This window comes from Hydractinia symbiolongicarpus, chromosome 13, assembly GCF_029227915.1.
Source record: "Hydractinia symbiolongicarpus strain clone_291-10 chromosome 13, HSymV2.1, whole genome shotgun sequence".
NCBI lineage: Eukaryota > Metazoa > Cnidaria > Hydrozoa > Anthoathecata > Hydractiniidae > Hydractinia > Hydractinia symbiolongicarpus.
This window is the reverse complement of record NC_079887.1, coordinates 12,384,325-12,398,344: the sequence shown is the minus strand read 5'-3', so window position 1 is coordinate 12,398,344 and position 14,020 is coordinate 12,384,325. Positions and strand designations below refer to the sequence as shown.

The 14,020-nt window shown below is 35.1% G+C and overlaps 2 protein-coding genes across 2 annotated transcripts; one reads left to right on the top strand and one right to left on the bottom strand.

The window, feature by feature from the left end:
• The first annotated feature begins 1,356 nt into the window (after positions 1-1,356).
• On the top strand, positions 1,357-8,003 carry LOC130624237 (uncharacterized). The gene is made up of 2 exons (XM_057439810.1): positions 1,357-2,451; positions 2,687-8,003. The coding sequence occupies exons 1-2, from the start codon at positions 1,893-1,895 to the stop codon at positions 3,031-3,033; spliced, it is 906 nt and encodes a 301-aa protein (XP_057295793.1). The 5' UTR covers positions 1,357-1,892; the 3' UTR covers positions 3,034-8,003.
• Positions 8,004-8,139: 136 nt separating this feature from the next.
• Positions 8,140-10,867, bottom strand: LOC130624219 (homeobox protein SMOX-3-like). Its single transcript, XM_057439790.1, has 3 exons — positions 10,798-10,867; positions 10,114-10,325; positions 8,140-8,897 (listed from the first exon to the last, which is right to left on the bottom strand). The coding sequence occupies exons 1-3, from the start codon at positions 10,835-10,837 to the stop codon at positions 8,244-8,246; spliced, it is 906 nt and encodes a 301-aa protein (XP_057295773.1). The 5' UTR covers positions 10,838-10,867; the 3' UTR covers positions 8,140-8,243.
• Between the last annotated feature and the right edge of the window lie 3,153 nt (positions 10,868-14,020).

Genomic DNA, 14,020 nt, shown 5'->3' with positions numbered 1-14,020 from the left:
AAAAAATTAACGTTGTTTGCTTGGCAATGGGCAAGGCCTCCAAATTCCTTGTAAACTTTATTTTATTAGAAATGCTAATTAAATTAATAAATTGAAAGAAATTTTGCCACCATTGATGCAATATAAATGAATAAAAATGATAATGTTTTCTTCTTTTTCCTTAAATTTTTATTTATCGATACACAAAAGTTCGAATTAACGAGCATAATGTAACCTTCGGACTAAAATATTGTTCGAATTAACGAAATGTTCGAATTAGCGGAGTTCGAATTAAGCAGCTCAAAATAAAAGACTTTATTAAACCAAACTTAAGGGACTTGGAAATTTGTTCGAAAGTTCGAATTAACGGACGTCTACTGTATATAAATTTATGACTGTATATTTTATTCCTAACACTGGGATTTGTATATACCTGATGTATACGTAGATTTGTAAGCACCTATTTTAAGGTAAAACATATATGAAGAATAAGAAATAACTGCCTAAAGAAATAGAACAAAGTTTTATTTGATTGTAAAATGGCCATTGCCAAAATTAAGACCGGCGACCCCTTTTTAGAAAAACACTAATAAAAGTAGTTTTTATAAAATTATTGACGTTTGTGTCTTACTATCTGGCGCAGTAGAAAAAGATTGTTATGAGCTCGGTAACTAACTAACTGAATCTGTCCCAAGCATTGTATTTTATAGCGTCCGAAGTTGTGTTTTTCAATGTCTATGCTACCATTTATGGGAATACCAACTTAGTTCTGCGCCCTAGGTAAGAATTGCACGTTTGAATGTGAAAGTCATAATTTCCAAATGGCGACTTCGAAGCAATATTGAAGCTTACGTTTTTATTTTCCACCTAATTGTTTTATTATTTTTAAAATATTGTTTATGTAGCTAGCTTGTTGGTGCTTCTTCACCTTACTCTCTTCGATACCAAAATTTTGTTGTCTTTTACTGTTACTTTTATTTACTTTATACTATTATTTCGCCCCTTTGCTGGTTTACGATACGTCACTGCCAGGACTTGGGGACTATAAGGCCGGCAGCAATTCGTAATGCTGAAAGTAGTAAGCAAGCTACCAATAGGCGTGCTTAAATTGCTGAGAGGAAAGCTGCTGCACGTCGTTTAGAAAATCCTGATCAGGCTACCAATAAACGTGTTTGAGATGCTGAAAGGCAAGCTGTTGCTCGACAAAGGCAAAATGTAGAGCAAGTTGCAAATAGAAGACGAGCAAATGCACAACGAAATATTGCAGTTCGTGCTCGCAGAAATACCCCATACTATAAAGTTGCACGTCAACATGTATTGCCTAATGTCTTTTATTTAGGTGTGATGGACAAAAAATGTGTGTATTCTCAAGCTTCAATGTTTAAAAATGAAAATTGTTTTAAATGTTGTCACACTGGTAAAGTTGCATTAGATAATCTGTCTCCTTACCCTCAGCAGCTTAGGGATTTATTAACAAATACAGATACTGTTCAGGCAAAAATCGTTCAGGCAAATATACGTAAGTATAATAGTGCCGTTGCATTTGCTTCTTTTGGACCAAACCTTCGCCTCCCACCTGGCCTTCGCCTCCCACCCACCTCCCACCATGCTTTTGTTTCCGTGGTCAAATATGGCATCGTGTTGGGGGACTTCACCCTCCTGAAGGTCAAACCCCTATTTTTAACCAACTTTATATTTATGAAGCAGGTAGGGCACATAACGAAAGAATGGCACGCCAAGAAAATAATGGCTGTCGTGAAGATGTGATGCAAACTGTTCAAGATGTCATGGACAAAGTAAGTCCCCTTGCTGATGCCTATATTACATGGCTGAAGTTGAAGCTGGAGAATTAAAACATGTAGCAGCACAAAATCGTGCTCCATCTGAAGTACGTATGTACCTGAGGGTTGGCAATGACCGAAGGCGCTACAACTTGCCACATCATGATGAAGTTGTTGCAGTATTTGTTGGGCAAGACGGAGCACCTCCTGGAAACAGGGATGTTGTTATCTATCCGCGTGAAGGTGATTTGCAGAATATTTCCACAATGGATGCAAACTTGGAGCCAATGGTGTATCCTCTTTTTTCCAAGGGGTGAACCAGGTTGGCATAATAGGATACCTCATGTTGCTGTACGTGCAACCGGTACTCGCAACACTACTACAATATTGCAGTATTATACTTACCGTTTAGCTGCTCTGGAATATTTCAGCCCGATTCATTATGGTAAGAAATTGTTTCAGCAGTATTGTGTTGATTCTTATGTTAAAGTTGAAGGTAATAATTTAAATTACATTCGAGCGAATCAAACCATTCTTCGTGTTGATAGTTCTGAATGTTTAGCTGACCATTTGAATTCACCAGTCGAAAAGCAAGGCTTTCAACCAGGTCGTATTGTTGTTCTTCCTTCGAGTTTTCAAGGAAGTCCATGTGGCATGGCTCAAAGCTATCAAGATGCTATGACCGTCATTGGTAAGTTTTGAAAACCTGATTTTTTTCTGACTTTTACGTGCAATCCAAAATGGCGTGAAATAACAGAAAATTTGTTTGCAGGCCAACGTGCACACGATAGACCTGATTTAGTTTCTCGAGTTTTTAAATTGAAACTAAATGAACTTCTTAAAGATGTTACTCAAATGGGAATTCTAGGCAAGACTATAGCACATGTGTAGGGGTTTGCCTCATTGTCATATGTTAATTTATTTAGATCCCAATGACAAACTTAGGGATGCAGATGACATACACAGTGTTATTTCAGCAAAAATTCCAAATCAACAGGAACACACTGAGCTGTTTGAAATGGTACGATCATGTATGATTCATAGACCATGTGGACATCTAAATCCTAATTCCAGATGTATGGAAGATGGTGTTTGCACTAAAAGTTTTCCAAAGAACCTTTTAGCATCTATGGTAGCTGAAGTCAACGGGTATCCATTATATAGACGTCGTGATAATGGTATACATATCAATGTCAATAATGTTGACATAGATAATCGCTGGATTGTTCCATATAATATCCATGGCTTTCCAAGAAATACAATGCGCATATAAGCTTGGGGGCGTGTATGTCGGTTAAATCTGTTAAATACCTTCATAAAATTTTTATACAGGTCATGATTGTGCCATTATTGAGATCAATGAACGTATTGATCATGATGAGGTGCAGACATTTTTAGATGCGCGGTATGTCAGTGCACCGGAAGCAGTATGGCGTCTTTTTGAATTTTACATGCACCAACAATCACATGTTGTCCATAGATTAACAGTACACTTGCCAAATAACCATATTGTTTATTTTCAGCAAGAACACGCTGAAGAGGCTGTAGACAGAGCTGCAGATCAGGCTACAAAATTAACAGCTTGTTTTGTGTTAAATGCAGAGAATCCTGATGCTCGCCAATATATGTATCCAGATATTCCTCTTCATTTTATTTTCAATAAGAAAGTTTGGAAGCCAAGACAACGTGGTCATGGTAAAATTGCATCCAGAATGTATAATGTAAGTGCTCGCGCAGGTGAGCGTTTTTATTTCCGTGTGTTGTTATTATATACACTCAGTGCAACTTCTTTTGAAGATTTACGAACTGTCAATGGCAATGTTGCTGAAACATTTTGTGATGCCTGTTTATTGCGTGGTTAACTTCAGATGCCTCGACAATTAGGGCAATTGTTTGCGGTGTTACTCACTGTGAACCTTCTGATCCTCTAACTTTGTGGACAAGGTACTAGGATGCAATGTATGTAGATTATATACGCCAAATGAATGAGGAGCAGGGTGAGTACAGGCTGCTTTAAGATAATAATTCTGTGCTTAGGCATTTTGTTAAATCTCTCACTAATTATAATCTTCCTCACTTAGATGAATTACCCCCAACTGGAAACGTTGATGTAGTTATGGAGGCTGAAAGAGCTTCCTAGCTAAGAGCTCAACTTACTGACGAACAGACTACGCTGGCTAATGCAGTCATAGAAGCTGTTGTAAATGTTGCTAACAATGCAGCCCAAAACAACTGTCTGTTTTATTTAGAAGGTGCTGGTGGTAGTGGTAAAACCTTTACTTATAATTATCTTATTACTGAACTTACAAGTAGAGGTTTCCAAGTTGGAACTACTGCGTTTACTGGCATAGCAGCAACACTTTTAAAAAAGGCTACCACCATTCATAGACTATTCCGGTTACCTGTTCCCACTTTAGAGAACAGTACATGCAGCATAACCCCGGTTTCTGCTCATGCTGCAGAATTGCGACAAGAGAGTTTCTTTTTACTTGACAAAGCTTCCATGATTCCTAAACATGCTTCCAATGCAATAGATGGTCTTCTACAAGATATTTTCAATAATGACTTTCTATTTGGAGGTAAAGTTATTTTTTTAGGTGGTGATTCTTCACAGTTACTGCCTGTTGTCAGAAAAGGAAAACTAACTGAAATTATGGACATGCGTTTAAAACGTTCTCCATTATGGTACTTAGTTAGAGAATTTTGATTACGTCGAAACATGAGAACAAGGCCAGAAGAACAACAATTTGCTGCATGGCTTCTGCAACTTGTGAAAGGTGTATTACCTGTTCGGGAGCAAGAACCTTTCCAAGGTGCAATTGAAATGCCATCCCAATGTGTGATACAAAATGAATGTATTGTTATACTTTGTTTAGGGATCTTTCACCAGAAATTATGGCCTCATCTGTGGTACTAACACCCACAAATGATGACTCACTTATTATTAAAGACTAGTCGTTAGCCCGTGGAAAAATCCACGGGGTCGCCCGTCCTTTAAATTAACCCGTTTCAACAAAGTGGACAGTAATATATCGCATTTGGTATTGACGCGCATTTTGAAAATTTCGTGTTTCCGTTACGGGACACGGCTTTCGCGGACACAGACAGACAGACAGACGACGGCTATTATTAAAGAGATCAGGTATTGGCGCTGTTGCCTGGTGAAGAAAAAGTTTATTTTAGTGCAGATGATGTGTGTGATGAGGAGGAGGAACGGAATCAATATGCAGTAGAATTTTAAATAGTATTCCACCTTCAGGTATGCCTCCAAATTTAAAACTGGTCTCATTGTTGTGTTATTAAGAAACATAAACATAAATAATGGTTTATGTAATGGCACTCTCCTAGTTATAAGACGTCTTCATGACAACTGTGTTCATGCTGAAGTACTCACTGGAAATGCCATTGGAGATAGGGTACTTATTCCAATTTACGTCGCAGACAGCTTCCACTAAGGCTGTCTTATGCTATGACAATAATTAAAGCACAAGGTCAAACCTTTGAAAAGGTTGGGATATTGTTGTTCAGCCCATGTTTTTCTCATAGTCAGCTGTATGTTGCTTTTTCTAGAGCAAGAGCATTTGGTGATGTTCGAGCAAGTGTTGTTCCCTTATCCAGGCAATGGTCTTTTAATAGGGAATGTTATACTCAAAATGTGGTTTACCGTCAGGTTCTTACATAGTTTATTCAACAATTGTGTTGTAGTATATAATGCAAATTTAAAATAAACAAAATTGATAATTTTCTATTTATATCTATCCGCCGTGTTGTGCGAAATGTACTGCCAACATGAGAATAGCGTGCACTGTTGATGGGGGTAAATGTTCCTATTCGCTGCACCCATGTCTTATACATTTATAAGGCGCATCAGAATAATTAGGGTTCGTCAGTATCCTAAAATCAGAGGGGGAGGTTTATATCTGATAAGGGAAGTCTTGGAAAATAAAATAGTATTATCTTTTGACTATGTTAAGCAGGATAGTAATTTCGTATTTACATTTAAAAACAGTGAATTTAGGAAAAGTGATGGTACTACTCTTTTGCGGATATTTATTTTGGCTTTTTCAAACTTATTGTATGCCAAAACTATGTTGTGAATCCTAAAAGTACAGTAGTGACGCATTTTATTTAAACGTTGTGTTGCACATGCATCTCTTTTTCTTTTATGTGAAGGGCAAAGTTCTATGGCTTACCTTCACGTGGAGCACTTTGTTAAATGATTTAAAAATGATTTATCATGAAGTAAAGATTAAGAAAAGAAATTTGCAACATGAATTATTTCTTAAGTCCGCTTTCTCGTACATTTTGCAACATAAATTATTGCACTGTAAGGCTGTGCAAAATTTTGTGCAGTATTTCTTATCAAACTACCTTTAAATCTTTTTATATCAGTACAAACAAAAAACACTTAGAAACCTTTTTGCGATATGAAATGATTGTGGCTTTACTCATTTTTTGAACATGAGGAAACATTAAAATAAGGTTGCTATATCTTATTGTGTGCTAGGCATGATGTGTTCTAACAACTTTAAAAATAATATGTATAAGTTCAAAAATTATCTTTTTACAGTGAACAAAAATGGAAAAGTACAATCGTTTTTATCCGAATGTAGCCGAAAACCAAAAAAGTCTAATATGTTAAGTTTTCTGACGTTACGGCGCGACGTCAATAACACTACTTTAACGTCAATATCCTATATTAAATTAATGAAGCCATTACAAGCATCTAAAACTTTGAGGCCAAATAACTTGGACACAGGGTGGTGACGTCAATGATTTTTCACTGCGTGGGTAACTACAACCCTCCACAAAATTAGTGAGACAAACAGCCCCCTTCCCCTATTTCAGTGTTGTAACCCCGTTTTTGGAGAAAGGGCATCTGAGACAGTATCTGCTGAACTCCTTCTGTGTCTGCAACATTGACAGAAGGGGGAGGGAGGAAAAAGGAGATTTCGATACTAAGGGACATTTTCGCGCTGAAAACCTACTTGTCTGACGTAATTTTGTAGAAGTTTGTAGGGACCACTTAGTTACCCACGGGTGATTGGGTAATTTTTCCAACTCTTGGTCCCCAAATCCGTTTTGGAATGGACGGGTTGATGACGTCATCAAAAAACCTTTAAACCCCTATATCTCGTTACCGCTCATCAAAAGCACATAATCATGCTAACCCGTTAGAGTTACTGACTAATTCTGATGGCGATAAATCTCTCTGTTTGATGCTGGTGGGGTTCTCGATTGAGTGTCATATAGGACACTCCATTTCCATATATGAGGTAAAACTTTAGAAAATCGAAGATTTGCATGCCGAAACTTCAGCAAATGCATGATGTTTACGTTGAGGTTGTTTTTCACCATTTTTGATTAAATATTCACGGCATGTGCTACTAAACCCAGGGTCAACACATTCAACTGTCGCTATGCCTAACATGGTTCCCGTAGACAATGCGGTACTTAAAGTCAAATTTCAGCTCCCTGCACTGAGCACAAAATGTCCCATTTTTTTTTGTCAAGCCAGTTACTTTCATCTTTGTGTGCTCATGTACTAAGTCCACCCTCGTTGTGTCAAATGTCGTCGGATTTGACAGAGACCTTTTTTGCGCGTGCGTCAATTTTTGATGACGTCAATAGATTCCAAGGAATTCTCTTTTTTTGCGCGTGCGTCATATTTTGATGATGCCAACAGATAATACTTAGGGGAGTGCTGCGGAAGGTCTTTGAAGCACGGACTTGACCCTAAAATTTTACTGTACTTTGTAGCATCCCCTTCTTCTACTATCCTGCAATAAAGGGGACATCAAGTTTGGCAATTTGGCTGGAAGCCTGTGCTTGTGCAATAGCTCATTTGCCATTTTCAGTACTCATTGACGTGTTGCGCTGAGAATTTATAGTTAACAAAATGTCATGGACCCACTTTCAATTCTTGAACTTCCCAGAGCAATAAGTTTTGAGGACACTATATCTTTACATTGGGAGTCTTATGGACAAAATATAATTATTCGTTTGGGAATATGTTAACTTGTTTTATGCTGACTTTTATTACCATATTTGGTTGGTTTATTAATAAAATGTATTTACTGATGATAGCCGCGGAAACGGTCGAAAGTTCTAGTAAAAAATAATTCAAAAACAACTTTGTTTCTGTTTATACAGGTTATTTCATGTTTTCTTTAAAGTTTTTACCATTTGCTAGAAATGGAGGTGATTGATTGTTCTTTGGTTTGCTATAATGACCTTAAACAGTTGATTTTTCAAGATAAAAAAGTGAGTGATGATATCTGCCCTGAGAAATGGAGGTAATTGATTGTTCTTTGGTTTGCTATAATGACCTTAAACAGTTGATTTTTCAAGATAAAAAAGTGAGTGATGAACATAATGCTATCACAGATGTATATATTTGAAATATTTTCTCATAAAGATTTTTTTACTATATTTACACTTTTATACAGAACAGTTAAATTTGGATTAGAAAAAAACTTCTTTTTAATCAGTAAAATCATCATGTCTGTCAACGTCCTTCGTGAAACTTTTTTGCTCGACTTCTTTTAACGTTGACGAAGACGGCATCAAAAATGAAGAATTTCGCCGATGATTTTTATACATCATTTCAATAGATTGAATATAGCAAGCTTTGCATGGACAGGGTATAGGTAAGTAAGGCATTGGTACAAGTGAAGAATATGTTTTGCGTTGATGTCGAGACTCCACTCGAAATGGATACTCTAAATCTACATGATGTACAGGAGTATCAAAACATCTTCTTTGTTTCTCGCAATGAATCAGATCATTTTCGGCAGTATTTCTAAAAAAATTTCTGTTAAAAGAATGCTTTTCTTCTGACTTTACTCTGTTTGTTGATATTTTGTCATGGTTGTCATGGTTTTCTTCCTCTAAGTTCTCAATTTTAAGTGAACTTCCGCCTGACGTAGATTCTAACAGCTGTGAATGTTGTTCAGCATGGTCGTGTTTTATTTCATCCATAAAAGGCACTAACTGTGATACCTTCCTTGGTAAGTTGGTCCATGGATTATCAAGTAAGTAATCACGGTTTGACCGAAGTTGAGCGTTTCTTTGAAGTAAACGTTGCTTTGCAGAAGATAGTTTTCTCCATTTAGCCCGTCTATTCTGAAACCATACCTGAAAAATAAAATGATATTCTATTACCGAATTCATTACGTCACCTTTTTTATTATCTTAGGATGTTTTATTCACATTTGGGCACTGATGTTAAATCCCGGACTTCTGAACGCCGCATTGTGTAATTCACAAATTTCCGAATTGCCCTGGATTTGGCATGTTTTAGAACTTCATATAATTTTTCTGAGAGTATTAAAATATAGGTTTTTTATGTGTTTCTTTTCTTAAAACATTTAAAAAACTGTGTGCTGAAATTCCAAAGTTGACACATAAACTTCTCAAGAAAAGCTTCACATCTGTCAAAGAGCCTCTATTTCTTGCACGTTTTGTATGCCTCGTACATAGAACAGGGGTGTACAGTCCAATCTCCCCCACTGGGATAGTATCCTAATTCGGAAATTGTGTATTCACGCCTGACCTAAGCTACGATCTTGCGAGTATACTGCGAAGACCAAAAAAATTTGAAGTTCTTTATCAAACTTTGTTCTGTAATAAAATAGGCCCCTAAAATTTAAAAATTCAGTTTTAGACCGCCGCCTCACTTGTCGCTCGAGTTTCTGACAGCATATAAATTAATTGAGTTAATCAGGGAATGTCTCGTAATTACGATTAAAAGGAATTTTAATTAAGCTAATGAAATAGATTATGGGTTAGTTTTAAAAATATAATAAGAATAAACATTAATTCTTTTTTTCTTTCTTTGCAATGAATTTTTAACTAAACTCTAAATTTTGTCATTTTCAATCCAATTGGAAATTGATTTAATTGTCAAATAAATTGTGAAGAAAAGATCCGTTTGTTCTTAATACTTTTCCCGATTTCCATGGTTTTTATTTTTCTTGCAATAATTCAAAAATTCTATTTTGCGTGGTGGCCGCTTTCGCTTCCCTATAGTTAAAAAGTGTTCCTTGTCATGGGAAAAATCTTAGATATGTAGGTTTTTTAAAAGTTCGCCAAAATTTGCTTTACTTTTAGATTGGATTTAAAATGTTTCGGTTTTTGCGTGGTATTAGACTATTTATCTTTAATTTTAGCACTTGATACCAAAATTTTTTGTTAAATTCTATACAACTTAAAGTCTCAAAGTTCTAATTGGGCAAAGAGCCTCTCGATTCCTGCTAATCCCAACTTTACCTAAATCCAACACCATTTCATTCCTTAAAGCATTTCAACAAATCAAATCGTATTCGAAACAATTTTAATTCAAACAACGTACCTGTATTCGAGCTTCCGTAATCCCTATCTTTTCAGCAAGTGCTTCTCGTGTGTTTATATCAGGGTAATGTTTCTTTTGGAACGTGATTTCCAATTCCTGCAGCTGTTGCTTCGTGAATGTTGTTCGATTTCTTCGTTGTTTTGATCTACACATGGAATAATATTCCTCATCCATTTCGTTAGAGTAACCCTCGGTGCAACAGCTTCCTCTGCCTAATCCATAAAGGAAAAAATACAGGTCTTTTACTGTTCATACCTGACAATTTCCTTTAGACATAAAGAAAGTGTCAACGATATATAATCCAATTTTTTTTATTAAGAACACATCCTCACATGTTTGCGTTAAGAAGAAAAACATGTCAAATCTTTTAAGCCACATTGGAATTACAATATCTGCATTGCATTGGCATATTTTATGATTGGACCAAGGTGAAACCTAGGTTAAGACTTTTACTTATTTAAGCCACATTGGAATTACAATATATGCATTGCATTGGCATATTTTATGATTGGACCAAGGTGAAAATTAATTATTGACACCACACCTAGGTTAAGACTGTATTAACAAGGCATATATTTTGAGCAAATATGTTCCAATTGAATCTTAGGTTTTAACTTTCTAACGTGGAGGAAAGTAAAGCACTGATTTGATCAAAAAAGAGTAAAAAATGGAATACCAACTTACAACAGGTTGAATAGGTTGAACTTCTTGGCAACTGAAACATGTCTGATGATCGCACTGTTCTTTTTAAAGACTAACTAATCTTTCCTATTGTTCCTCCCTTTTATACACTTCAAAGTGAGCAGATGGCCTTGATGGTAATTGAGACAATATAAAAAAGTTTTAGAAAATTATAAAATAAAAAAGGTAGATGAAATAAAAAGTTAAATATTTGTTGACTTGTGTTATTAAGTGCAGGAAATATGAATTTCTTTTTTTTTTGTGAATGGACTACTAATTTTACGAAAAAAATGGTGGCACATATTTTTCAAGTATATTGTTTTTATATTTTGCAATTAATAACACTTCTTAATCTATTAGCACGGTAATCTTTTTTAACACATCTTGAAATGAGAAGCAAATATCTCCAATATATTTTCTTAAATATTTCTCACTCAAATTAATAAACATTATCGGAATTTATAAACACGTCCGTTTAATTCCGAAACGTAACACAGCTGTAGCCACAAAACGTTCACACAAGGATAAAATTATTGCATTTAAAATTCAAAATTTCTGGTTAGTGTAAGCTTGGGGGACATTGGTCAAATATCCATTTTAAGTCAAAAATAATTAACTGATCGCACTTATTCAATTTATGGTCATTTTTACTCATTGCTGATTCTAATTTGCCTAATTGTTAGTTTCCTAAATTAAAATTTACAATCAATAAATAAAAATTATCTGTTTCACCGAGTCAGTCGATAATATCCTTGGAAGAATCAAAGTGCATAAAATCGTTTTTCGGAAATTCGTTTGGCCATTGCCTTTATTATGTAGAGCTTAAAACGCTGATCAAAAAATGTGTACGAACATATTTTGTCTGTCTTACTTACTTTATGAAAACTCGTTTCCCTTTTTTTTCCCATTCTCTAAATTTTTCGACTGCAAGTTAACCTCTTTTATAAATCTACGCTAAATTTTATCTTGTTGAATTTAATTTATTGTTTTTTTTTCGTTCTAAGCCTTTTTTAAGTTGTAATATTATGGCTTTATTGCTGCTAAACAATAATAAAAGTATTTTTTTAACGAGGTATTGCATGGAAACTGGGCGTGTTTTAAATTAGGTCTCCAAAATGAAACTTTTTAAACGGAAAATAAATTCTTAGAATATGCAATTGAAGAAATCACTAAATCCAGAACGAATCTTGTTAAGAAGATCCAACCGCCATTTTTCTTATACTCAATCAGAAAGAGGATGATTATCTATATTATAATACCCGTATACGTCTGTCTGTCTGTCACGCAAAATGGTAGCTTAGCTGCGCAATAGCGAGAAGCACGCAATGCGGTATAAAAAGGACGGGCGAACCCGTGGATTTTCCACGGGCTAACGACTAGTACTTACAATTTCTGTCCGAACGGACATTTTCTCTGTGCATTGTAAGCGTTAATAATAAGCTTTATATTTCCAAACATTATGCAAAACCTTATAAGGCGGATTAATGATCGTTTTAAAAGAAGACTTCAGCTAAATGTTGCCTTGGATTCGTGTAATGTAATGTAATGTAACTATGCAATCCTTTTCCGCGTTCTTCCATTTTACGCCCCTCTGTCCTGGCGCAATTTTTGAAATTTACTGCTGCTAATTTGTTGTTTCACGGCGTAATAATAACATGTTTGGAAAACCCCGAACCGAATTTGAGTAAATAAAGCATTAATCTTAAAAGTGACAAAAAAATGTTCTGTATGGAATGAACGTGATGAAAGTCAGAAATCAAACGTTTATCTGGTTCCTTTTTTGTGACTCATAATCACATTGCAAATCGTGAAACTTCACAGAAAATAAAATGTTTATAATAAAGAAAATACAAATAAACAAATAATTTTTTTTATTTAAAACAATATTATAAATCTATAAACATGGAAAAGAAAACACAAAAAAATGATTATTAATGATAAAAGAAAAGTTTGCATAAGCAATATAATAAAACTTATGAAGCCAGCGCATTACTAAGTAGATATCAAAACTTTGCGCAAACAAGGAAAGCGAAATAATTTTTTTATTTATTCATACTAATTAATACTAATTTATGATAATTATATCCGTTTTATTATTTTAATAACACTTGTAAATACGAAATTATATTTTAATTTGCGTTGTATAATCGATGAAGAGATTTAAGATATTGCGTTACGATATGAAGCACTTGTGAGAATATTTGCACATGTTCAGATGTTTTTAGAAAATTGATGAGAAGAATAAACCGTTGAGTAACTCGTTGAAGAAAAGCAGATGTTTTTACAAACGTGTCGCTCTTTAAAACGTTTTTTTTTTTTACCGTAGCGTCTAAAGTCCAATATATGGAGCAATGGTTATTATATTGCTACAGTGATAACTCTGTGGAAAATTTACGGAATTAACTGGTAGCTACTTGCAGTCTTATTTCATCATACCAGGTGGACCGTGTTGGGACAGGGTTTTTTTTTTCGTGCAATCAAACAAAAGTAGACTTTAACTAAACTTTAATTACAGGTTATAAAATAACTAGTAACTTTTGTAACGTCCCCCACTTTTCAATTAAATAATGTGAAAGCTTAGAACTTGCGTTAATTTTGTGCTTCGGTAATTTTCTGGAATAATGTAGTCAGAAATTATTTCCCTGTACACTCGAATGTGCGCTTGTAAAAGGTCTAAATTTGAACAGTAACTTCGGTGATAAAAACACAAGCTTCAGCTTTGAGTTATCCGGTTTAGATAAAAAAAGATAGTTAGGAATATTATTATGCTAGTTATTAAGTTATTAAATGTGCAGCAATGAAACTACGTTTAACATAAAAAAGATTTAACTAGTCAAATTTTTGTTGCACACTGTGATTGACTAAAACTTTTAGAGGTGGTGCACTAGTGCATTTAAAAGGTGTAGCTCTCATCATATGTCTACGGTAAAGCGTGTGTCGTGTTCTGGCCCTTTCCCCTGAATCAACCGCAGTGTCGATAGTGTAGCATGATGCGGGACTCCGGAGCGGTCCTTGCATTTTTGGAAACTCTCGGTCTATTGCGCGAACGCTGTGGTCTTTATTTTGTACCAGTATTGCTGTTGTTACTAGACATGCCAAAGGCAATAAGTAACAGATTAATAACGGTTTTACCTTTTGCACCGCTTAACTGGTGCAAAACGCGCATCTCTCTGTGCAAAATATTTTCTGGTGCAAGTTCTGATGCAGTCTAACTGGTGCAAATTCT

Bases quoted from the DNA above. Each gene is read 5' to 3' on its own strand.
- LOC130624219 (XM_057439790.1), bottom strand. From the start codon at position 10,837: ATGTTTCAGTTGCCAAGAAGTTCAACCTATTCAACCTGTT. The intron at 10,326-10,797 runs GTAAGTTGGTAT...TTTATGGATTAG, and splicing joins TTCAACCTATTCAACCTGTT to GCAGAGGAAGCTGTTGCACC. The intron at 8,898-10,113 runs GTACGTTGTTTG...TTTATTTTTCAG, and splicing joins TTACGGAAGCTCGAATACAG to GTATGGTTTCAGAATAGACG.
- LOC130624237 (XM_057439810.1), top strand. From the start codon at position 1,893: ATGACCGAAGGCGCTACAACTTGCCACATCATGATGAAGTTGTTGCAG. The intron at 2,452-2,686 runs GTAAGTTTTGAA...TAATTTATTTAG, and splicing joins AGATGCTATGACCGTCATTG to ATCCCAATGACAAACTTAGG.